We start from the raw sequence: 27,324 nt of genomic DNA on the forward strand, positions 1-27,324 counted from the left end.
ATTTGACCTGTTTAGGGTCTTATGTCCATAGTGTTGATGGGGTTTAGCATGAAATGCAATTAATAATTTAATAAAAACACACGTATGAAGCTGTAGTGTAATTTCAAAAAGTAATGATCCACAAAGGTTTACCAACGTGCAATATTGTGTTTTGAACCCCGCAACGTCAAGCACTCGACTACTCGTTATAGTGGTAACAACGAGTTTGATTTAATTAAATGACTAATTAATATAGTTTGAAGTGGAAGGATTCAAATGTTGCCGGTACTTATGGGGGATTGTTATTTCGAGCACTAGTTGGAAGAGAGCGCTTCCAAATTAATTACGCGACCAAAAACTAACTCCCGTCGATAATTCAGAGCGACAAAGAACCGATAAATGATAAAATGCCGGTGCGAATGAAAGCAACAATAAAACACTGCCGAATATATAACGAGCGGGGTTTAATTAGATGTATTAATAGAAAGGGAACATCGGTAGGTAGGAGTGAGGAGTGGTTAGTGGAGGGGGGACGACCCCTACTTCACTTCCCCTCCGTGCGTGGCGTGAAGACGCGGTCCCCTCTACCGCCGTCCGTCCCGCCGTGCCGTGGCGCGCGCCAGTCGTACACTGAAAGGGAAAGCGACTGCAGCGCCCTGTCCGGCTACTTGCGTTATTTACACTTTTCATTTCATTCTTCGATCGCGGTTTCCGCAATACTGAGGCACCAAAATGTGTTCACGCTCGTGTTTAGATGTAGTTTTAGTCGTATCGTAATCGAAATATTGTAAATTTTACTTTACTTCCGAAAAAGTTTTAAACTTCGCGTTCGGAGTTTCGTACACAGAGTACAAAAGACTCAGGTTTTATCGGCGATGGCTCCACGAAGACACAACAACAACGGTCTGATGGTCGAGGGCGTGGTGGACCCGGAGACTATCGAGAACCACAACCCCAACGTGACGGCGTGCTGCGTCCCCAGCGGCGAGTGTCTGCGGAACTACACACCCATCTGTCTGGACGATCTGCGAGAGACTGTGAGAGTGACCTGCAACAACGACCACTGCACGGCGGGCAGGTACATGCACAGGGAGTGCTTCGACAACTGGGAGCAGACGGTGCTGACGTACCTCAAGAGCTGCGGCAGAGCCAGGTCCTGGTCGGAGCGGCAACGGCACCAGAACCTCTGGACCAAGAAAGGCTACGATCTGGCGTTCAAGGCGTGCAGCTGCAAGTGCGGTCGTGGACATCTGAAGAAGGACCTGGACTGGGTACCGCCGCCACCGGGGTTCGGCGCCAGGGAGGACGACGCCATCAACAAGAAGAAGAAACGTCGTCCCAAGAACACACGGCCGACCCTAGCTGTCTCCGCACACCACAACACCACATCCCAGACCATCGATACGTTGAGGGCTCGCGCAGGGAGTCTGTCGTCCAGCAACGAGTCTGCCTCACCGCCGGGCTCTGCCTCCAGCGTGTCCCCCGTCCACAACAACACCAAGAAGAAGTCCAAGTTCGTCGAGTTCTTCTCAGACAGGTAACTCATCAGACAGTAACAGTAGCCTATATTTGTTTACATAGTACAGTAGAGTGTAGCTGCAGCACGTTGTCGCGGCGTCGGCGGCACCGCTGCACGATGTTGACTGTGGTCAGGCGTCAGACACTGTTTGTTATGGTTATGACCCGCCTCTCGCACCGCGCCGACAAACACAATTGCGTCTCACTTCTCAATTCTTTCAGTTCTAGAATACGCGCCATTTTTCAGTTAACTCATTTTATGTTTGTTGTTTATTGAACATAGCCTACATTATGTAAAACATTCCTTATCATATTAAAAACCTATTTTCGCAAAACGTAAGTCACGAGTAAAACTTAATTATTATCAATCTTTTAGACCACATCACATTAAATGTTTACCTAGTTCATAGATAATTCCGTTTGATGAGATTGTTTACAAACTTGCCGACACTAATTACGTTAACAGGTTGTTTCCTGAAGAAAATATCTTGAAATAGAATAAATATCAACAAGAAGGTTTTTGAAGTGCAAGTGATAAATATACTGTACTGAGAATTTATGTCAAGTGAATATTTTTGCATTAGCCTATTTATCGGTTTACATCAATGGTTTGCAAATACCAGAGTGTTGCCTGTAATACCGTAGGCTATATAGTTATAATACATGTAAAGCCTATAAGAATATGTTTGACGTGATGGGTTACCATAGATATATAGAGAGAGTAGATGTATGAGAGCAGTGGAATGGTAGAGTAGACGTGGGTTTAGACACGTAGACCTCGGCCACACGCCAGCTGGCCCAGGGCTCGCTGGGACAACTGGCAGCCTGCAGTCCCGGTGTAGTGACCTACTTGGATATTTAACACCACACTACCTAGAGATATACATAACACCAACACTATCGCCTTAGAGGCATACGTCGTACACATACATTAGTGGACAAGCTGGTAATGTACCATTCAGCTAGTACTGGTAATGTTAATGCACCTGGTGTACCATTGATTACCGTTTTCACAACTGTTCTGACTCATACGACTGTGTGGCGGTGCATTGAAGGTCACGGGCAAACGAAGAAGTAAGATAAAACGTTACATCTTTATCTTTGGTTTTATTATGTGACACTACTTTACATAGGCCTATTTGTCATCAATATATTGATACGAGAATTATCACAGTATATTCACAAAAAAACTAGTGGTTCTTATAATTACTATATTTATTTTTCTTAACTAATTTTTTCATAGTACGGCCTATCTGCGTTCTTCGTATTAAATCCTTCCTTTCAGAAGAGCGATTTGTCGTTGATATCTCACATTCGTAGATATTCATAATTAGCAGGATTTGCACACGTTCGCATATTGTAGTAGTTTTTGTCAACAAATGGTTTGCAAAACTTTTAACTCCGTTGGTAACTGATATTTAAAATATTTTTTTTTAATTTGTTTTTAAAATAAGTTATTACCCTTACACTCAGAGATAATGTCTTATGCCAAAAGTTACAATTATTCTGCAGTATTTAACGAATTTACCAATCAATTAATAGTAATATGTTTAACATGATTATTGATGCATTACCAACGAAATATTACCAATACAGGAGTCTAACGGTAAAAACAGTTAGATTCATTATCCTCTAATCTTATCCGGATAGTTGACAGGATGCGTTGTTTTCAACCTGGACAGGTGATGCGCTTGAGTCAGTTTTTATTTATTATGTAAATACGTCTAATTTGGAACCAGCGCGTGTTGATTGTTGATTACCTACGAAAAGTCCCTTCCGCTACGCACACACATGCTATTGTGTGTGTCTGTGTGAATGTGTACATGCCTATCATGTACCTATCTCGACAAGCATGTCGTGAATGCTCATTTTGTATATTTAATTAGGTTACACTTATTAAACCCCTCGGAAAACTAATTTACCATCATTAATTATGTTAAATGGAATTTTGTATGCATTAACAACTATTTCCCCGTTAATTACCGTAAAAAACCAAGACCAGTAGAGGCATAATTGTACAATTAACGCTTAAGAAAGTAGTAAGTATTAATTTGATGGTTAAATTTCATTTTAAGTCAGCTTATTTTGAATAATTTAATATCTTATTGAATTTCATTTTGTAGGGAAAACAATGGAAAATTATTTGTTCAGATTTTTACGTATGGGCTACCGTGTATTGCGATGTTGGCAAACATTTTTATTTTTTTATAGGTTGCTAAAATTGGTTTAGTATTCAGCAATGTATTATAATAATAAAAAATGAGACTCAACATGAAAACCTACAGGTCTTCTATTAGTAATTATACCCGTAATAGAAAACATACTACTGGTAATACGTAGGCCTACGTTTCGTAGAAAGGTAGAAACTGCAGGTTCAGTGTAGAGAAGGCACGTTCAAGGTCTACAGTAATCTCTAGTTGCATCATAGGTTGTTGTCCTGCCTTTCTCTTACTACTGTTGCTGTATCCACATCTACGCTACACTACACTGTAGATGTACAGTGGTAGAAACTGCAGGTCAGTATTGCAGTTCAGTGTAGAGAGAAGGCATGTTCAAGGTCTACAGTAATCTCTAGTTGCATCACAGGTTGTTGTCCTGCCTTTCTCTTACTACTGTTGCTGTATCCACATCTACGCTACACTACACTGTAGATGTACAGTGGTAGAAACTGCAGGTCAGTATTGCAGTTCAGTGTAGAGAGAAGGCACGTTCAAGGTCTACAGTAATCTCTAGTTGCATCATAGGTTGTTGTCCTGCCTTTCTCTTACTACTGTTGCTGTATCCACATCTATGCTACACTACACTGTAGATGTACAGTGGTAGAAACTGCAGGTCAGTATTGCAGTTCAGTGTAGAGAGAAGGCATGTTCAAGGTCTACAGTAATCTCTAGTTGCATCACAGGTTGTTGTCCTGCCTTTCTCATAACTGTTGCTGTATCCACATCTATGCTACACTACACTGTAGATGTACAGAGGTAGAAACTGCAGGTCAGTATTGCAGTTCAGTGTAGAGAAGGCACGTTCAAGGTCTACAGTAATCTCTAGTTGCATCATAGGTTGTTGTCCTGCCTTTCTCTTACTACTGTTGCTGTATCCACATCTATGCTACACTACACTGTAGATGTACAGAGGTAGAAACTGCAGGTCAGTATTGCAGTTTAGTGTAGAGAGAAGGCACGTTCAAGGTCTACAGTAATCTCTAGTTGCATCATAGGTTGTTGTCCTGCCTTTCTCTTACTACTGTTGCTGTATCCACTATCCACATCTACACTATATTAAACTATATGTCTACTATACATTACAATAACTAATTATGCTGACTTTATTTAGCATTTTTGCGTATCTACTTAAACTTAACAATCCACATTGAACAGCTGATCACTGAGAAGCTCAACTCGACTAGTCTACTCCAATCAAAGTTGAAGCGTGTTTCATGTTGGTTGTCAATGTTTCTGACAATCGCATACATGTTAGAGATACGTAGTTGTGTTCATACATGTTAATACATCTTTGTGTTGATTCTACATTTAATAAAATTCTACACCTAATATTATTAACATACGTTAAAGATTTGATTTAGGTTTAGTCAACAAAAGATATTTCGCGTAAAAAAATAAGCATATATGATTTGCATCTCGGTTATCAAAGTTCTTTTTTAATTATCTTTTCCTGTACGCTGAACTATTCTTACTTATTAAGACCTCAAACATTTTGTTTAATTTTAATAAATTTAGTCATAATTTGTTCATTGGCTATCGACCTTGCATTTGTCGTGTAAAACTTAGTTAATTATCATAGTTCACGAGATATATCAGTACACAGTAACGTTTTACATTAACTTTTATCTACCCTAGTTTATTTGCTTATTTATTTAATGCAACGTCAACAATGCCTTCAGTATATTATGATAGTATTGTTCACTTTGATTTCTGGGTATTCTAAACAATCTGGTATCTGACATCCTCTTCATTCACATTCTCTACAATGTAATATCTATTTATTCAGCGTTTTCCCTGTGTCCCTACCATCTGCCGTATTGATCTCGGCCCGTAGCTGTGATGGGGTGCTCCGGCTCCCTTCGCCCTACAGGCCCTACGTTCTACGCCCTACCCCAGGTCAGGCCCTACAAACTTTCCTCGTTTTCGCCTTGTTTGATGTAAAAGTTTCGTCTTTGAGTGTTATTACCTCGACTTTATCTGATCAAATCAAACAGCGATGGGAGACTCCCTCAGTGGGGAGTTATTGGCAATCTTTTGTCACGAATTAGAAGTTTATACTTCTGTTGGGATTTTTTCTGGGTTTGCAATAGCCATTGGTTTGTTAAATTAATAAAAATAATATAATATTTACTCGTACGTATATGTGTTTATATAGTCTTTTAAAACGTGAAAACGTGAAATATGTAGGCCTATCTCCTAGACGTGCATGTTGAGAACAGCCTTAAAATAAAAATTATCAAAAAAAGATTAGATCATTTATATCATTTAAGACAAACATAATGATAATTTTCCTTAACTGGGAAGCGACTAGCTGACTATTGTTTGTACAGTACATGCAATTTGTTTCTGCATAAAAATGTAAAAAATAGTTGTTAGGGAATTATTTCACATGAAGGTGTTATTTTCAAATTGCATCTTTTTTGGGGTCCCTTTTTTTGTAATATGCAGTAGGTTTGTTTCATGGCAGCAAGGAACTAGGATGGTCCTTGTTCAAGTCAATGAACATTTATTGTGAAATACGGTGTGGTTTTTAAATATATGGGGTTATCACGTATTATTAAATAGTGAATCGTAAGCCTTGCTGTAGTAACACTTCGTGTGTATATTCCTTTGAATACGAGTAGCTTAAAGTACACCAAATAATACAAATAATAATAATTTATAATGGTAATAAAATAGTAATTCAAATATTTAACAAATGTAAAAAAATCGCAGAAATTTTTAAATCAATTCATCAATTAAAAACCACATTAAAATTCCGAACCAATTGGGTGATAATATTTTGTAAGACAAAGAAAGAAATGAAAGAGGATGCGGCATTTGTCGAAGTTGCAATAAACCTCTTCAAAGACTTAAACCTCGCCCAAACTCCCAACTTCCCTCAATTGTTTTGCCACCTCAAATTGAATTTTCAAAACACGCTTTTAATATTTACCGGGTTTCCTTCACACCTAAATATACACAATTATGTGATCTTATTTGTGTTTTAAACATACGTGTAGATTTGTTTATTTTTATGTTAATATTTGAGTAAAAGTTTTTTTTTCCAATTTTAATGTTCTCAATTAATTCTTTGAATTAATTGGGCATTTCAGCGTGATCACCCTTCATTTAAAAATATGCATTCAGTTATATATTTGTATTTTACCAATACGTCACATTGACTAGTAAAACATCTAACTAAGTACTTCAGATATTTATTTGTATAGTAAACTTCCTTCTTTACTTTGAGCATATCTTCTTTAAATATATTTATCGTTACAGAATGATCGTCAACGAGCCTCGCACAGGATATCGATCCTGTTGTATACAGAGTAGTGATAAATAATTTACAAAATATATATAATTCGTTGTTTTATTCCTTTCTAACTAAGTAACGTTTTTCTGTGTTCATATGTCATCTGGTTTTTTCCTTTTTTCACAAAAGAAAATATTTAGTAGTGGTACTTCACCTAAACGTTTGAAATCTATTTATCTTTAAATATCTTAACAATATTTAAAAATACAATATATTTTTTATCACTTACACTTTTATAACTTGATAACACAGACTTCAATACGACTTTTTTTGTTTCGGAATTGTCTACCGGTGACATTTTGAACCGTCAGTTATCACTTGATATTTACAATATCTCTTGACATATTGTTTGTCCATCCCTATCTACAATATCTCCCTGGTATTAATTTATAGTGGTTATTACACTACTAATCCCTCATAGTGTTCCTTATCTGAAGTACAAACTCTGTACAGACAAATAACACGTGAGAACGAACGAGTAATAAACAAGTAAAACCTCTTTTTTGGATATCCAGAATCGATCTCTCGCGTCCTTGACTGTTTCCAAACAAACGCTATTGTTTTTGTTGCTTCTCTCCAGAGTAAGATAAGGTCGTATCCATCTCCCCACACAGGATGCAACGAAGGTGTTTGAGCGAGAGAGAGAGATAGAGAGAGAGAGAGAGAGTGAGTGAGAGAGAAAGAGGGAGAGGGGGAGAACTGGTTCGCTGTAGTGGTCCACACCATAACCGGATCCGTTCTAAATGCGGAGTAAATAAAACTTATGTAAGATTCTCTCAGTTTGTAGACGAAGTAGGTCAATTTATTCGATTTCGTCTCCCGAGCGCCGAGTCTCCCGAGCGCCGAGTCTCCCGAGCGCCGCGTCTCCCCAGCGCCGAGCAGGCTATCTGGCATAATCTGACAGTTTTGACAGCCGAATTGGAATTCACAAAAGCAACCAACTGCGGTAAAGGCGTGTGCCCAATTGAGCATTGTAGACGATCAGCACTGGAATTAAGTTAATTTTACATACATTTCATTGCAGACATGGTACGTTTCGAATTAACATTAATGAATATTTGGTAGTTCAGCTTACCGACTCTCGTACTTTTGAGATGCTCGCACTTAATCTTGAATGATTAACCTAACAACGAGGCAGTTGTATTATGTATTATTTTTTCACGCTTTTATTCTTGTTAATTTTGTGCTACTCTTATTATTTTGGAGAAACGAAAAATTTTCCCTCCCATTTTGGTGTGACCCAAAATTTTTCCGGCCCATTTTAATAATTCAATCAAAATTCTACTGTATTAGGCGAAACAAAATGTAGTAGTATTGGGATACATCTTTCATTGTACCACATACGTATAGCAGTCCTTCAGAAAGTCATTTAAATCACCATTGATTGGCTGTAGATAAAAAATTAAGAAGAATAGATGAAATAGGGATAATTGAAGTCAACTGATCAATGTTGCCATTTCTGAAATTTGCAACACACATGCATATCCATGTTATAACTAATACATAAATAAATATAAATACCTTGTCGAACTATTTTTTCTAAATTTACTGTAGGTCCAACATTTAATTTAAAATAAACATCAGTCCCATTAGAGGAGAAACAATGTTTATTAATCTAATCAGTTCCGACAACAAAACCCATCGTACATGGACGGATTACTCGTCAAGAACAATCCTACAACAAGGAAAATGCAAATGAAAAGTGTGCTTTCAGCGATAACGATGTAAACCGATTTGCCAAAAAATAAAGCTCTGAGAACACAATGGAGCGATGGAGTCGGGGATTTAATTATCGGCACAATACACGGATATCAGTAATGTTCAGAGTCACCAGTGCTACAGGTCTACATTATGTTGTACCACATAATGGTCCGTCCAGCATTATCAGTGACGTACACACGAAATAGCAGAACATGTACACCGCTGCTTTAAATATATCTGAAAAGTTTGTTACAAAAACCGGTGAAGTGTGGTTGTAGTCTTTAGGTTGGTATAGAGACATTAATTTCTTTTTAAGGGTCCCGGCCAATTGAAATCTTTCACAGTCACTAGTCTTCGTTTTAAAACCAAGGAATAATTTTGAAAAGTGTATAAAATTTACACTCCCCCCCCAAACAACCCCCCCTCCCCCCCAAACAACCCCCCCCCTAATATTTATGTATAAAACACCTCAGTTGCATTAGATTACAGTGCTTAGTATTTTACTAACTTCTTATTATTGTATTATTTTACTTGGTAAAAGAATTTATCAGCAACAGATATTCTCCGAGGATACAGTATTTCCAAAAATCCACCAACCAAAAAAGGGGACCTGGGGTGCGCAAAAGGGGAGCATTTTTAATCTATGCCCTTAGGTACGATAACTATCGTATAAATTCACGTATTTTGTATGAAACTCCAATAAAACGTATATACACTATACAGTACAGTAAAGTAACACAACAGTAGACCTACAGATATACTGTACGGTACGCGATGTCAGTGACTTGGCTTAGTCCCTCTCACAGGCTGCTACAAGCCTATTTACATTACTAATGGCTTTTGGTTGACACACACACACAAACACACAAGTACAATGTAGCCCACGGTGTTGTGTTGTTGCAAATGTTATTATTTAAAAACAAGAGTGTTCTAGCTCTAGCCAAGCAGATGTTACTGTATTCAGTTTTTATTACCGTTGGAATTTGCTTTCTATCCTTCGATGACACCAAATAACCAATTGAGAAAGTCTGAATTCCATTGGTTTACGATATATCTATTGTTTTGTAATACATTTGTCTATTCAAATATTCTATTTAGTGATGTAGTAGAGTTATTAGAGGTAGTATAGTTTTCATAATTTTTTTTATGTGGAAAAGGTTTACAGCGTTAAAAAAATCCCAATAAAATTTGAAATTACGGAAACTGTACTTATGTGAATAAGCAAGCCATAGCTATTATTCAATTTGATTCAAAATGTTTACTTTTCCTCCACCTAATAGTTGTAATAATCAACACTGATGAGAAACTTTTTAACTTCCATTTGCAGTATGTGGCCACATTCGTTCAATATTCACCGAGGAATTCGTCACTTCAATTTGGGAGCGAAACGAACTCCGCCTTTGTGCGATACGAAATTATTCGAAATTCATTTTGCGAAATGAAGAGACGACGACCATCTGAGGTTGAAACCTTTTAGTCTTCGTCAGCGGCATTACACTAATGTGTTGTACAAAGCAGTATGTGACGACGTGCACTTTTTAGAGCGGTCCACGAAAATTACACCGACGTGAATTACCTTCTGTGGGATACATTCTGCCAATTTGTACGTCTTTGATCACTCATTTGTTGTTTGTGACTTTCCTTGTAATTGTTATTTGTGCTGTTATTTCGTCAGACTACTCCAATTGAATTTGGTGTTTTATTACTTTTTCATGATGTTAATGAGAGTGGTTAATGAAATAAATTATACCGACGAGAATTGCCTTATGGAATACATTGTGTCAATTTGTACGTCTTTGATCACTCTTATGATAGAAAAAAATAATTCATAAAGTTTATATTTTATGATCTTTTGCTTGGTGTACGGTATTTTGTTTTAGGAAAACTCGTACATCCCTATTTACTATTTTTGCCTGGATACACAAAGAGCTGACTCATCGGCGCCGTCCTCTTTTTCCAAAGTCTAGTCTCTAAATTTACAAAAGCCTACAGATCTTTGGCAACCGTCCTACATGCATGGGCCCGACTAATAATACTGCACTGCATTCAAATACTGTCTCTTTGTTCCTGCGTGTAGTTTGACTACATACAAATGACAACTGTTTTCGCGTTAAAATTGTTGAGACTTAAGTGTGCATAGTAGCAAATGTCTGACTTTTCAGATAGTAGTTTTGTTTAGTGAACAGATAAAAACCCTGAATTGTGGTTAATTTTTCTCGGGTTGTGGTGTGGTAACCTTTTGTTTTAATAAAAACTGTTAATGTTTTTCTAATTTTTTTCTCATCCAGAAAACTATCCGTTTGCACCCAATGGAGAGTAAACAATTGTAAAAAAAGTTTATAGAAGCAAATCACACAATCAACATATGTCACAATGGCATAGTGGTTTTGGATAGGCATCCGAAACTTCAATTTAATTCTAGATATATGTATTGAGCCATTGGCTATGCTGCTTGCCCAGTTGTAGGGCTAGGACTTTGGTGCTAGAGGGATAAGTTCTGTCATCAGCATTTCTACAGGTATTCGGGATTTGCACCTCTTTCCTTAAAGGGTGTGATTGATTAATTCTAAACAACACTGGCCATGCTGCAACTAAAAAAAATAAAACATGTTTACGCGATAGTATTTACAGTATCATGTCTTGATCACCAAACCGTCCCGTCAATCATTAAAGATATTAAAATTCATATTTGAGCCCCTAAACTGGAGATAATTATTGTAAGAAATATACTTACGTCAATTAAGCTCAAAATTCTGAATCTTGAAGATTCAAAATGTTGAATTCAGAATTACACTTAAGATAATTGTTTAAAGTTGTAGAAAGCTCTATAGTAATTAATGTCCTTTGACCACCACAGTTTCCTGCACCTGCTGTATATAGGTCAGCGTATGCATATGCATGCACTCAGTCCCATCTGTCGCATACGCACTAACTACACGCTTCACACCCCGTGCAGTAGCGGAAGTTGTGTGTGGTCAGTTCCTAGTTGAACCACCTGGTAGACCAAACAAAAGCATCATGGCGTCCACCGATCGTTAAGCATTTCTTTGTCCCTACCTCGTTATGTTTTCGCAATCTTTTCCCCACGTGCGCCATCTTTGACTAAACCTGTTCCCTTTCAAAAACGAATCGCGAACCAGCGCGTGGAAACACGGGTCTGTGAGGGGTTTTAGAACTTTGGGCGGTTAAAACTGTAGAATGAACTATACCTGATCACAAATGGGGGAAAAATTGCGAAACACTAACTCTCGACAAATGCATTTTGGGTCAGGTTTTAAGTTTTAACTATTAAGGCGAGGCCGCATTAAAAAGTGGGTACTTCTATATCCTGGGTTTAAAGCCTTATCAGTACTTGAATTTTTACTATTTTTTGGAAACTTCCTTCTATAGTTTTCATGACAGTGTCATCCTGTATGTAAAAGATTGTTATAGTTTTTTTACAAACGTAACCCATTTGATTTACGCCGACTTTAAATAACAACCCATTCAGTTTTGGACCAAATATAACTAGGTTCTAGTCCAGTTCGCTAAGAATTTCTCGTTATGTTTTGACCGTCATAAATCATTTTGGAATAAGCAAACTTGGAGTTAACGGTCCGTGTTTAGACTGTACTCCGTCCTCCGTCCTAGTTTTGCCGAATGTTTCTCGTTATTTCCACGATAAATCTCAGACGAGGTGACCAGTGAGTGATGTGTTTATTCTCGTTGCAAGTTGCCATAACACACGACGTCGTCGGGTTGACTCACGGCGGCCATTTTGTTATGAATTAGACCTCTGTTCGGCACTTCGTGGAACCATAAATTTGGCAATGTTTACTGCCGAAATAAAAACAGCCATTAATGACACGAAGCGGCCCCCAGCAATAACCCCGCTAGTATTTTGACTGATGAATTTCTGGTATTATTGCCGCCGTTGGTCCTGGAACGACAGTTTTATGTTGATGACACTTGGGCAACCGGTGAACTGGCCATTGAAAATCTTGCCGAAAGGGTTTTAGGTTCCACCAATGGGAGAAGTTGGAGGTCCGAGGACGGGATTTTTATTTTACTGCCCGTGTTTGCTAACATTTCCGGCCTCTATGTTTTTGTTCTTTACGACTTTTTGGTTCGGCCGCAGTAATATCTGAAGAAGAAACTGAAAACTTTGGGTTCTGTTTGTTTGCCTTAATAGGATCTAGTTGTTTGGTTTTAAAATATGAATCGTGGAAAATTGAGTTTTATAACTTGTACCAACCTTTCTATTCACAGGTGCGAGAGGAATAGAATATACAAAAATGTAATACGACCCTTAACGCTATACCCATAGGGTTTGGGAAGCATCAAATTAATTATGCACAAATTATTTTTTAATTTTTTTTATTATTTATGATTTTGTCTGTTTCTCTACAGGCCTTATTGGTGATGGGGTGGTAAAATTGGCATAATTTCCAATGAACGATCGACAAAAAAACATAATAAAGCTTGCAGAACTCGTAAAAAGGGTAGTTGAACAATTGTAAACTAAACAAGACACCATTTTAAAAGTGTATCATAATGGATTTTATGGTTAAATTACGTTTTATTGCATATCATAAATATAACAAGAAACATCCACGAAACTTAATTGTGTGATGTACTTCCATTAAAGAATAAACTGATTGGTTTATTTCCCTATTCTGTAGTATTATTATGTGATAAACTTCCCTAATCAGTTTCTTCTTTACGATCTTATTTGTTAAACCAATTAAAATATTATGTTCAGCATAAAATAAATTAGAGTTATTCTAGTTTATTAACAAGTTTATTGTTTTTGTATTGGCCTACTATTTTAGTTATGTGCTATAAACATAGTACTTGCAGTTAACCTTTTACGTAATTATAATTTCAACAGTAAAATACACCTCCTTTGGTGAACTGCAAGCCACTCCAACATCTAGGGGATAATTTAATAAGCATTAATTATAACGGTCCGCACGTGGGAGGGACGAAATATGGACAACTCAATAAGCGAGAGTGAAATGAAGATATGGACTAAACGCATAACCACGGGATCCGATTTGAGCGCCAATCGGGTGAAATCGGACCACAAAACGGATTGGAATGTCACCAGCACTCGCAAATAAATGTTTGGGATGATTACGGTTTTAAAAGGTTTCACGCATATTGCACAACAACTAGCGGTGCATCGCAATAGCAATACCCAATAGGCTGATGGGAAGCTTTTGATGTGAAATTCGCCGGAAGTGCGTTAATGTCGCATGTTTTCAAACATAATACTGAACAAAATGGCGAGTAAATCCAGCGGATCGAGTCTATTGAGGCGCAAAGAGCTGGTGACAAATTAGTAAATAGATATGCAACATTGGACAGCAGGCTTGGTTCACACGTTTGTTTTTGGATTTAGCTTAATTCGTTAACGCTATGACAATATTGATTTTTCAAAGTGATTTAATATTATTATTGTACAACTATCGTGTTCATGTCGTACACATATTGTGTGATTGATTTTAGATCAAACTAAATAGGTTCCTATCGTCATATTTCAATAGATCAACATAATTTTTGTATAAAGTGGGTTTTCAGTGAGATGTCTTCCTACTTTCATCATCATTAATGTAAAACTGCCCATTTAGCTCTATTATGTGCGTTGTGATGTGTTTTTTGTAAGGAAAACATTATCACCTAATTCGTTTGCTTCTAATAGAAGTTCAGTTATTGTTATAATATTTTACGTTTGAGAATATATTACCAAAATATTTTTTTTACTGCGAATATTATGTGGTACAATACCACAAGGAGTTTTTCACTGTTCTAGCACATTGTACAATAAAAAATGTTTAAGCTTTAACCGATGATAGAGTACATATTTCTTTATGTCAGTGACATGTTTTTACTGCCGTGCGTTATGTATGCCTACCGTATTCTAATAAAATAAATATTTAAAAACACATTTTCCCTCCCATTTTTGAAATATGTAAATATATGACAGGTCTGAAGTATCACTGGACTGTTGTGTCGTCAAAATTTCGTTTCCTAGTTTTGCTTTTTTTTTTCAAACTAACTGAGTCACTACTAATATAAATATTTACAAATGTCAACTATTATATTTCTACATTTATAAATGAGCATGGTAGGAGATATGCGCATATACTACTGTTCTGAGTCTACATAACCGAGTGGCATGTTTGTACGCTGCAGGCGAGCCAACCGTATATTCTGGTCAAACACCACCAAATGAGCTTTTATTTGTTTACATTAATCCCCAATACCAAACCAATAGCAATAGCACCACTGCACATTGTGCTGACATGCCGGATAGTTGCCGGACCAACTGAATAGTTCACCATATGTAATTACATCAGCTGGAGTGGAATGCGCTCCATGGAAATTTTAGTTGAAATAACTGAGTTCACGTTGATTGCATAGTATAGATTTTAGATAGAAATTCTAGCTAAAGTTTTATTATGATTATCGGTATGTACATTGTAATTTATAGCTAGGTAAATATTGATACAAATAGAGAAAACTTTAAATAAAATTGTTACAGAAAGATTGGTTTACGTATTTAAAACATGTTGATAGTTAATTACATTTATTTTTTAAAGGTTGAATTGTACATTCCCCGATATTTTACGTTGCTTTTACTGTTCATCAGTTATTTTCCTGAATTTTTCTCAAATCCATTAAACACGATGCAAAATACATTTTATAGGCACGAGTATTTTTAAGGGTCTACACTCATTCTGCTTACTTTAGTGTTGTTCTTTATTTATTATTACAATCATACTAATCAGATTAAATTAAATATTTATTAAACTATTACATAAACTACTGATATAGACCATAGAATGTGTCAAATTCATGTAGTGGTATATTAATTTAGTAGCCCTAAGGCCCCGTTTATACACCAAGAGCGGGAGCGGGGCGATAGCGGGCCCGCTCCCGCTGTAAAAACTTTGTCAAAATTTTGCAAGTGATAGCGATAGCGGTTGGTCAACGGAGAATGGATAATGTGTGACGATACGGACGAGTGTGGTCGTTCCCGTGCGAGACGGAAGTCGAGTGCGGGATTACCATGTGAGTCCAGTAAACACATTTTGGACGAGTGACGTAGGCCTACGATAAAGCTAACTTAACAATAAAAAGCCTGTACAAATCCTTATATATTCCCACCGACTTGACTAACAATCACTACTCATAATCTTTAGGAGAGGTTATGTTTTTGTTTATAACCACTTATTGCCTAATATAATAAGTTGGTGTCCGGGGAAACCCCATTTACAGAAGGCCTACAGTATTACAAGTATAAGTATTGAAACCCCATTTGATAAAGCTGGTGGCAATGGCAAACAGCTGTTTTCTGAACTAAATCCTTGCGTGGGAAGTCCGTTGAAACACTGTAGTGTATCATAAAATTTGTTATAACATTTATAACGAGCCCACTTTCATATTTCTACATATATGTTGATTAAGTGTCAGCTATAGGTTTATAACAATGTAACCTAATATTGTGTGGATCATGGATCGCCACGCATCTTGAGTTACAGAAATCAATTACACTTGCATCGGTAGTTTGGTACCAACAACAGATTATGTTTCCAATGTATATCTTAGGTGTCAAAGTCCCCACCTTCACCTAATAGAAAAAAAATAATAATCTCTTGGTCGTTCTTAAAGAACATTTTATGTCGTAATAAAGTAGTTTAATTGGCCTCATTTTGGCAAAGGACGTACCAAAGTAAGTTCTTTGCAAAGTATTACCATTGACTTTCATTACTCGCCTGTTTTTGTTTTCCCCCAGATTATGAACATAGTTTCTGTTTGGTATATGATGGCTTTATATCATTCACTTATTGAACTTTTAATTAATTTGTATTAATTTTATTTACCTCCCCATGCCTCAATAATAGTATTTGATAAATGTTTGAGTGTAAGAACTTGATGCGTCAAAAAGTTTGCTATGTTATTTATTTAATCAACGGTCAACACCATATCATCTTATTGCATAACATGTAACATAGCGTAGATTAATAACTAGGTTGATAACCAACAATAATATTAACAAGCAAAACAATGATCAACATGAATAACTGTATAACAAACTTAACAAGAATTGAACATAAAAGATGTAAATAAATCTGGAATTCCATTGTTCCTTATTTTAGTGGTATATTAGATACACTTAAAATACAAGGGCAACATTTTATATAGATATTATTTACCTACTCTAATGTTAGTAACTAGTCTAGTACAGTATTATTTTAATATCCCGTATTGCCCAAAATATATAGGCCTATTTGATGAAAATTAAATTACCTACTAAAAACAACCGATAAAATCCGGTTCAAGTCCTGACTTATGAAGTTGATTTCAATTAACTCCAAGCAACCTCTTTTAACGAGCCACTGCCAAAATAGCAGAAGCCACCAAATGTCTCTTTAAACCAGTTTTTACCGCCAAGTCCTTCTGGTCGCACATATATCACTGTTTACACTGTTTTGTTGGTGACCTCGACCCAGTGGGTTTCACAATATTCGGATCATCTGGTGCGGTTTTTTCGTACCCGGTTGTACGTGTTCCCAGGCGCCGCTGCTCGCTCAGCTCGTCCAGATGTTCACAGCGCCGCCTCGTCTTACAACTTTGTTTGCGGGACTGAGAGCTGATATGGCTTATCAATCCACTGATAACTGATAACACGCCTCCATTTCTCTTGGTATCAACAGTCTTTATTCTATTGGCCTTCTCTTGCCCAACAGTGCCTCTTTGATTTGCCATTCGTGAAATTTACTGCTACGAAAAAATATTTTGATTGAAAAGTGTTTTTGGTTGAAAATCCAGTAATTTGAAGTGGCTATCATGAAAGTACTAAGAGATGACTTGTATGGATTTAGAGGTTGAATAGATAATAGGTCAATAATGGTGTTCAGTGTAGCGTTGTAAAATCTATTCCCCTACATCGCACAACAAATTTAACACTAATGATATCACTAAGAGATATTGTTTTTAATTTTCGCACTTTGGAGTGTCTTATAAGCTATTGGTATTTTGTTTAGAGAACTAAATGGTAGAAACGTTCACTAAACTTCATGGTGTACTAGCTTTTGGATTAAATTTAAGATAAATGGTTTAGGTTACCTTGCTTCTTCTGGAGTCCACCCATCTGGTCAACCATTCTATTTTAACCTGATGTGTTTGTCACATCTGATGATCTAATCCAGAAGTCCGAAACTATAGTAGTGTACCACTGAAAAACGATAACTTGGCGAAGCGAAGTAACCTAAAACATTTGGCTTAATAGTGATCCAGAGGCTACTATACCATGAAATTTAGAGAACTATTCAAATACTATTTTACTATCAGACTTGTTAGAGAGCAGAATTGATTAACAGCCCAATTACGAACAACAACTTAAGCCAAAAACCGATGCTTTGTCGTTTAGTAAAATCCATCCGTGATTATTATTGGCGTATCTTCCTTGATCACACACATCTGTTTACGTTTGTTTTGCTAGAGATGAGTCGCGGTTTAACATTTTCATACAGATTCTCCCTCCTCTTCAATCAATCCACAATCTCAATTCAAACAAAGGAAACGACAACCAGAATTTGCGTTGCACTTAGAAAAACGTTAATTGGATTGGATTCCAGTGGCATTTATGTAATTGGTGGGAGAGAGACGGCGAGTCACGTCTACTCGAGAGCGACAAAGAGAGGACTACTATTGTTGTACTCTGGATTATTTCACCATTATAACTGTGTATGTAACTAACCATCAGGGTTAGAAATAAATTACTATTTAAGTTTTAAAAGTATGATAAGAGCATCATGTATAAATTGTTAGGTAATAGATCTTAGAGTAACATATTGAGGTCTAGGTGTAAATATTATAATTTACTTCGTCGAAACGCCATCGTAAATGGTTTAAAATGTACACATTTTTTGAAATAAAATGGTCGTACATTTACTTACTCATTAACGTATTCGTACTGATCGTACTGATACTATATCACAATACCGAAACGTCATGAGCTAAAATAAGAACTTATTTATGTTTTTTTCTTATAGATTTTTTTCTAATGCACTTTATTTCAAATTAGTGTTCATCCAAATAAAAATATCCTATATGAGATTATTAAATGTTTTGTTTTTTCTTAAATGAACACCTTGGGGTAGGTAGACTAAGCCGAACCTAGTTAAATCGTGTTTTCTTTTCTCTTCTCTCCAGAAGAGGGCCATCATGGAGGTCTGTCTAAATTGCCACGATGGCATTTATCCAATTCGCCAGGAGTGGCGCCAGTCAGCTGTTCATCTTGATGTTGATGTTGAAGATAGCGCACACACGCACACACACGTAGGCGTTCGCTCTGGTGTGCAGATAATGCTTATCTTAGCGAGTTAGCAACATTTGGTTGGAATTGCAAGACATTTTCTAACTTCTAACTGAAAATAAAAGTGATCCCCCCTAGACACTAGACGTTCAAAATTGACGCTAATTTAGGAATAGCACTTATCCTACTTCGATCAAATCATTCTGAACACTTCCTGGAATATTTACCTGATTCACAAAAAAGTATGTTAATCCCCGTAAACTCTCCGAATAGTTGTAAGCTCTTCTAAGGAGCTTAACAAACCCGAGTTGCTAAAGACATTAGCTCTCTTCATTTATAATTGACGTGGCAAGTTTACTGGATAAATGAACAAGTTGGTATTCCCTCCTACCCTACCTGTATCTCCCATAAGACCAGATAATCTGTTAGTACTTTGAAATTGTGGGGAGCGAGCTGGTCTAGTGGTTGGAGTGCACAGGACTTCGGTCCAAGAGGTCCCGGATTCAAATCCAGCCAAATCACCATTGGATTATATCTAAGTGATGATGCCGCAACCCCTAGGTCTAGCCTGAAGTAATGTGAAAACAATCCCGGGCTCGTGCCTAGCGTCCTAGGACAAAAACAAACTTAGAAATTGTGCCATATATATAATACTAGCAACAGAGCCCGTTGTAGTTAATAAATACAACGGTCCCTAGAAAGTACAGTAGTACATAATATATGCCCTTGTAAGTACCTGAACATTTTTTAAAGAATTAAATTGTTTAGAAAATAAACTGATTTTGTAAAAGAGTAAATTAATGAAAAACAAATACAGTTTTACAAAAATATTTTATTTACAGTATTTCTTTGTAAACAACATTCTTTGTAAAGACTTCATCTGATTGTTTTAATAATCTTCCTTGTTCTTTGCCAGGGATAATTTTAATTTTTATGTCTTCAAACCTTTTAACCCTTGATATTGCAACATACAATTAATTGTCCATGGCTGAATACAAATGGTAAATCTGTGTCCGTCTGTGCTAAGTCAATCCTTGGAATGAATACAATTTCACGTGCTGCTGATCCAGTTAAAACCTCTGCAATTATTTAATTGGGCTTGAGTTCTTTAACAATTAATCGTGTGCCATTACATAACCCCCGTTTTGTGTTAAGATTTCGTAGCAACATTATTACAGCTCCAATTTTTAAATTTAATTTGTGTATTGGCATTCCTCAATACACAAATTAAGGAGGTTGAGGAAGTTGCATCATCTCTGAGTGAAGTGTTGGTCAGACTATCTTGTTCTGTTTCTTTTTCATTTTCTGGTTCTCCATCCTTTTGATTGCTTGATAAACACTTTTTTACCCCTTGGAGCAAATCTTTATCTTTACTATAATTTGGTTTCTTCAATATATTTTTATGAGCTGTTGATTCACGTCTGCCAGATCATGTTTTACTTTTTCTATATTTTTGATGCACGGCCACGTTTTGATTTTGGTAAGATTATATCCTCTTGATGCCCAGCATCCACATTTCCTGAGAATCGTAGTTTATAGATTGTTGTGCCTTCACCGACCGTTACAAAATAATCCAATTTCTCAGCATATATTTTGAATTGGCAGTCAAAAACTCTTGCTGCAGCTTCGATTTCGACATTACCGGCGTATTCCCCATCTTTGGTCATCAAATTTCTGTATTCCGTCGCGTTTTTTACTTCTAGTCTATATGTCTTATCCCCTACGATCAAAGGACAATAGTAGTCCCAGTTATTGACGACTTCATCAACTACTGTGGATCGTATATCACTGTATCTGGATTGAGATTTATGGCATAAAAATGAGACACTTCTAAAGAAACAGTTTCCATCACCAACCATGTAGTGAAGAGTAAAGTTATGCATTTTTAAACTAATGAAAAATATTGAGTTTATAATTCACATTTCAAAATAACGAATATTAAATACTATTTTAAACTGTAAATTATAAATTAAATTTGAATAATTTATAATTGACAGTTTAAAATAATAATTTTTGGTTATGAAATCCATACATCACTTAACTTACCAATACTTATTAATGGTACAGATTAAAAACATCACTTTAGAAACACACTTTACGGACCTCAACCACCAATTCAAATAGTAAACAACTAAATGTAAACAAAGAAAAATCAAGGAAATAACAATAAAACAATCAGCTGTTAAACTATAGGTTAATACAATATGTGTTCCATATGATCAGAAGATGCATACTGGCTAACCCATTATTACTACCATAATTCTTTTTAGATTATTCATACCGGCAAACGTATTACTACCATAAATAAATAAAACTCAAACTTTACTAATTATTTGGAAATCTACACAGATTTTATTGACCTATTAATTAATAAAATCGGTCCAGTAGAACTGTAGATTTAGTTGTAGAAAGTTAACAAAAATCTCTCCAATTAGATATTCTCTCACCACAATAAATTAGGAGGTTGCTAAGCTTTTTTGCAAATAACTCTTAAACGGTGAGGAAATCGACCAAAGTGGAAGGTGATATTCTGAAAGAGAATAAAATTTGCTACAAAGTACTATTAGGCGTTTTTTGAAAATATTCAAAAAAGGCAACCTAAAGTTAACTATAAATTGAAATTTTAAAATATTAACTATAAAAAAAATCAGTTTTTAGTGTATTTTTGATTTTTATTCTTTATTCACCACAAATATTTAATAAAATCAAACTTTCATAATTATTTGCAAATCTACACAAATTAGGCTTCCAAACGATACATTAGTTAACAAAATCGGTCCAGTAGAAGTCTAGATTTAGTTGTACAAAGTTTAACAAAAATATCCCTAATTCACTATTTTTAACAACTAAAAATTTGGAGGTCACTTATCTAATTTGACAATAACTTTTAAATGGTGAGTAAATCGTAGAAAATGCACGTGATATTCTGGAAGATGATAAAATTTCCTACAAATACCTTGTGTGTATTTCTTGAAATTATTTAATAAAGGCAGCCAAAAGCTGACTACAAATATAAACTTGAAAATAAAAACCTGAAAAAACAGTTTTTAATGTATTTTTGTTATTTTTATTTTTCTACCACAAATATTAAATAAAATTTAACTTTCATAATTATTTGCAAATCTACATGAGTAAGGCTTTCCAATGACTCATTAATTAACAAAATCGGTCCGGTAGAAGTCTAGATTTAGTTGTACAAAGTTTAACAAAAATATCCCAAACTCAATATTTTCTCATTAATATAAATTCGGAGGTTGCTTAGCTTTTTTGAAAATAACTTTTAAATGGTGAGGAAATCGACCAAAGTGGAAGGTGATATTCTGAAAGAGAATAAAATTTCCTACAAATTGATACCATACACTTCTTGGAAACACTAAAAAAAGGCAGCTAAAAGTCGCACCCAAATAAAAAGTGTGAAAAACACCGTTTTCAATGTATTTCTTATGGAAAACATGTTTTTTGAAATTTTTCACCATAAATCATAATAAAAACAAACTTTCATAATTATTTGCAAATCTACACGACTTAAGCTTTCCAACGACCCATTAATTAATAAAATCGGTCCAGTAGAACTCTAGATTTAGTTGTACAAAGATTTTTAAAACTGAATTATATATAGAATAGATAGCCTAGTCCAGCGATGGTCGCTACAATGTACTGTGTTGGTCGCTAGTCGCTCGTGCCTGTACGTGCGGGTATGTGCGTGTGCACGGGTGTGTCCCTCGTTTAATGACATATTGTTTGTGTCTGTTTGCTTGTTCATCTTAATGATCGCGCTTGTCACCGGAATAAAAATAACTCCATTCTTTTCCTCACGGTATTTTTAGGAGTGCGATTCGCGAACTCCAATATTTTGGAGAATTTTCTTCGTGGTTTTAAGTTTGTTATGATCGATATTTTCCATGGAGAATTGGGTATTATTTACTTTTATAGTGTTTCATCTGTAAGTATCCATACACAAATTTGAATAACAATGTAGAATAAATTTATTTCTAATATTAAAAATACGAAATGTAGCCTTACATTTAATTGTTTGAAATGTACTACATCTATGACAGTTTATTATAAATTGTATTTCAACACACAGTGTAATATAAGCACATTAGCTAGCTTAATTGTACTTAGAAATTTTTGTCAAGATAATATTAAAATATTGTATGTAAACTAGAAACCTCTAACATTTGAATATACGTGGCCGAGCAAGGTAAAGGGTCAAGAATTTGAGCTGAGGGCAATTTTGGGGACAATAATTACGGCTGCTGTGGTCTTTCCCCCTCCCCCTTCACCCTTACCCACATTCACATCCTCACCCTTGCAAAGACTACTTCATTCATTCTGTTTATCCTCAAACACTCAGTTCTATCCTGTCTAACAACAACTATTTCTACTAAGCATTTTTATTTTATTTTCCAGTCATTATTGGTGCATTTGTTTAAATGTATGAAAGTTAAAACCTACGATTAAATTATGTAGTAGATGCATATTTTATATACGCTGGGTCACTAATATTCTCAAAAATATAAAGAGATGAATTTCTTATATTCACAAATTTACCTTAAATTTACATTATTCATGTTTACTTTTCGTAATTTTAATATTTAAATATTTACTCATTTTAAAGATTATTCATAAAAATACATATAATCAACAATTTATTGCAAACTGTTATTTCAAGTATGAGAGACGGTATCTTGGCATTGACGATAATTTGGAATTCACTACCTTAGGTGATGCTTGCAACTACGTTTAAACATAAAATATTAAACTACTCCTCTATGATCGCGTTCACATCTACACACATCTACACATCTACATCTACATGTACATACACATCTACATGTACACATCTACATCGCTTGTACAGTATAACTAATACTTAGCCTACTCGTAATTCCTTATTTATATCCACTACGCAACAACACAAGTTAAAAAGTAAATTAAAACATCGAAAACAATAAAATTGAACAATAATAAGCGCTACACTACGGAAAGTCACGTTTTCTGATGTTGGCCAGCGGTTGGGAGGTGGATAAGTGGGCTCATTTTGGGCACATATCCAAAATGAAATTAGGGAAGGCAAACATCTGCCTACCAAAGTCAGGAGGTGACACGCACAAGGCGAGCTAAGTCTCATAAATCCTTGCGCGGCGGAAGGAAGTAGATCTCTCGCGATTGTAACAGCACAGTTGGGCTACAATCGGTCGACGTCGCGTGAGCAGCGTTTTCGACGCGTCCCTTTTTGTCCTCCAAACAGGTCCATCCGCCACTAAACAGGCTATACTACCAAATGCAGAGTGTTTTCGTCCACGCCGCGTCTCGTTTCGTGATGCCGTTTGGCCATGTCGCAGTTTTTTGCCGGATGTGTGTTTCGGAACAATTTGTTTTCCTTCGTTGCCGGATGCAATAACGATTACCATAGTTTAGCAGTCGAAAAACGTTGAATAATGACGTCTTGTTATGTCGTATCGTTGTTGGGTATCAATCTACAATGTGAAATTGTGAAGAACGTGGTTTTTACCATCGCGTATAGTACAAAAAACATTGGGGTTCTTGTGTAAACAATCTGTTTTATATACTTCCACAGCTTGCGTAATCCAAATATAATCGAATAAAAACGTGTTAAGCGAATTTCCCATATAGAGAATAAGCTATTACATTAGTATGGTAAGACCTGAACCCGAAACCGTATTCTTTCGATTTAATGTTCCCATAGGGCAAAAACACCATCCACTCAAAACCATAGATACAAAACCGATCAGTAGGCCTATGTTACGTCAATAAATTTGAAGAAAAGGATACACGTATATCTTTTTTTCAGGCCATTTAATGACTCGTACGATGCTGATCAAGAAGTTATTCAGTCAATATATTGTAGTTATTAATAACCATCAATAATTAATGGTGTCTGTACCAAAAACCTTCATCAGAATAAATTACCTAACTTGCACTTTTCACTGTTTCATTTATTTTATTGCAGTATAACAATAAACCCAGATATATTGCTACATTCTTGCTCATATCTGCCTACAGCAAGTCGCCAACAGTTAATGAATGCTTTAATGTTGGGAGTTCTGTTTCTTGTACGGATGTGGACTCTTCACATGATTCATGCAGTGTTCTGGACTATGTCGTATGTTCTCTACGCCGCTATATATTTGATTGCTCCATTACTTTCGCTCTTCGTTCATTAAAACAGCCTCAGGCAACAAAATCACCATAATTTTATTTTTGAATATCATTTGCATTATTTAAATTTTCATTCTTTGCCTTAGATGAAAAAAGTACGTATTTTATTTTCAACATCCTTGAATACTTTACCTTCGGGCAGTAATACACAAATTTCAATCCATCTCCCCTAAATTTTTAAATATATGTTACATGGTACCAATCTACCCATATACTGTACTTAATACAAAATGGTTTCTCTTAAACAATCCTTTTTCAACTACTTAACAGATTTTTATGACTGAGGTATTATTTAAAAGCTTATTATCCAGCGAAGGGACGAATGGTATTAACACTGTAATATCCTTAAGGGATTCGTCCCATAGAGTTTGATTTGTTTATAGAATTCACTTACAAAGATCCAGTGGTATAATCCACGGTATAAAAATGTGAATTGTAATTTAACAGGTGAACATGTTCAACCACAATCAGATTGTAAACAAGAGACGAAATAGTTTATACTAGTGTACATGTTGCTCGAATTCGAGCAATTGCAAAGTATTACAGGAGTTATTTCAAAAGGAATAACAGTCATATTTACAATTAGTTTAAAAGAGTCAACTCAAAGATTACTGGTGTGTAACTCAGACCATGTTTATCTTCATTATTGATAAACCTAAAGCGTTCCGGCCGGTTTTCTCCTTCTCAAAATGCCTCGCTGTACAGGCAACACAGGTCATTGATAGAGGGCCAATTGAGAACGAAAAGTCGTTTTGGGGTAGTGTTAGGGCGCATTTGTAACCTAAAAGTTGAGTAGCTGCGGCCGTTATCACGATTACGCCTCCTGTCTATGTTTCGTTGTCGTCGCGTCAAAGGCATTTAAAAGAAAAAATAACAAATAAACAAATTATAGCTACACAAAACAACGATAAATGCACACATTTTAGTTACAATCATGCTAACACGATCCGTCATAACGGCAGAAAACAAAGATAAACACACAAATTTAACATACAACCGTACTAACACGATCCATCTTGGGGGTTATGTTTACACAAACTCAAATAGTAAATAAATGTACTCAATGCGTTTCATTGAATTGAAAAATAAACAACATCAATTAAATTATACAGCTGATCAAAATGTAAACAATTATGTTCTTCATAAGAATAACATGGGAACTTTCAAAGCCACTGGGGCAGAGCCCAAGGGACATTTTCAAAAATGTAAGGCCAGTTTGCAAATCTACGTGATACGCTCTTTCCAATGAGACGTCAATGGATAAAATCGATTAAGAAATGGCGGAGAAGTTCAACCGACAAAGTTTCATATAGCGTATTAATTATATAGATAATGAATTTAAAATAGGACACTTTTAATGATAATCGTTACCTCTGATTGGGTAGGTAAATCACTCTTTATAGTATATATCCACAATCAACGAATGCATATTATTGTAAATTAAGTTAAGTTTTATTCACATAAACGACAGTTACCTAAACTAACACAATATTTCAAAGGTGAAAAGGTATTATTAGTTTTGCCTTAGAAATAGGCCTTTGAAATGCGCAATTTTCGTATGATCCCCTCTTATACTATTAACCAAAACTATTGCATTGAACAAAGGCTACATTGATTCACAACAACTGTTTACAGTTTCTTACGAAACTTGGAAATTGGTTACAGGAAATTCCAAATGTTTATGATCTATTTATAGAAGAAGGCTGTTTGTATGTTTATTGATATTAATTTATCACTTGGTTGACAAAAGTCAATGTTTGTTAGGTTAAAATAATCTCTAGATAATAGCAATGTATGGAAGAATATGAGACTGATAGTTGATTTGTTTTATTGTGTAAATGTTAATCAATAGAATAACAACATTGGAAGTAGAATTGTGAGTTGAGATGCTATGTGCAACGAAATTAAAATCACATGAGATCTGCAACCGTTGCAATACGTGTCCGGGAGTCTAACCCACTAGTTTACCTTTCTTACTCAACCTCCACACATAAATTAATTACATGATTGTACAATCTACAAGTAGACAACGCGGGGGACGGATCAAAAAGTTTTAGAAAGAAACAGTATGGATTATAACACAAACAAATTATGCCAATGGCCCGATAGTAAACATG

The 27,324-nt window shown here is 35.7% G+C and overlaps 1 protein-coding gene across 1 annotated transcript in view; it reads left to right on the plus strand.

Moving 5' to 3' along the window:
* The first annotated feature begins 588 nt into the window (after positions 1 to 588).
* Positions 589 to 27,324, plus strand: part of LOC128988918 (headcase protein) — an 82,616-nt gene continuing 55,880 nt past the window's right edge. Inside the window, exon 1 of the mRNA XM_054410703.1 lies at positions 589 to 1,516. Coding sequence (XP_054266678.1) covers positions 855 to 1,516 — 662 coding nt within the window. The 5' untranslated portion in view covers positions 589 to 854. The remainder of the gene's footprint in view (positions 1,517 to 27,324) is intronic.

This window comes from Macrosteles quadrilineatus, unplaced genomic scaffold, assembly GCF_028750875.1.
Source record: "Macrosteles quadrilineatus isolate MER2022 unplaced genomic scaffold, UCM_ALF_1.0 Scaffold_1__1_contigs__length_201487025, whole genome shotgun sequence".
NCBI lineage: Eukaryota > Metazoa > Arthropoda > Insecta > Hemiptera > Cicadellidae > Macrosteles > Macrosteles quadrilineatus.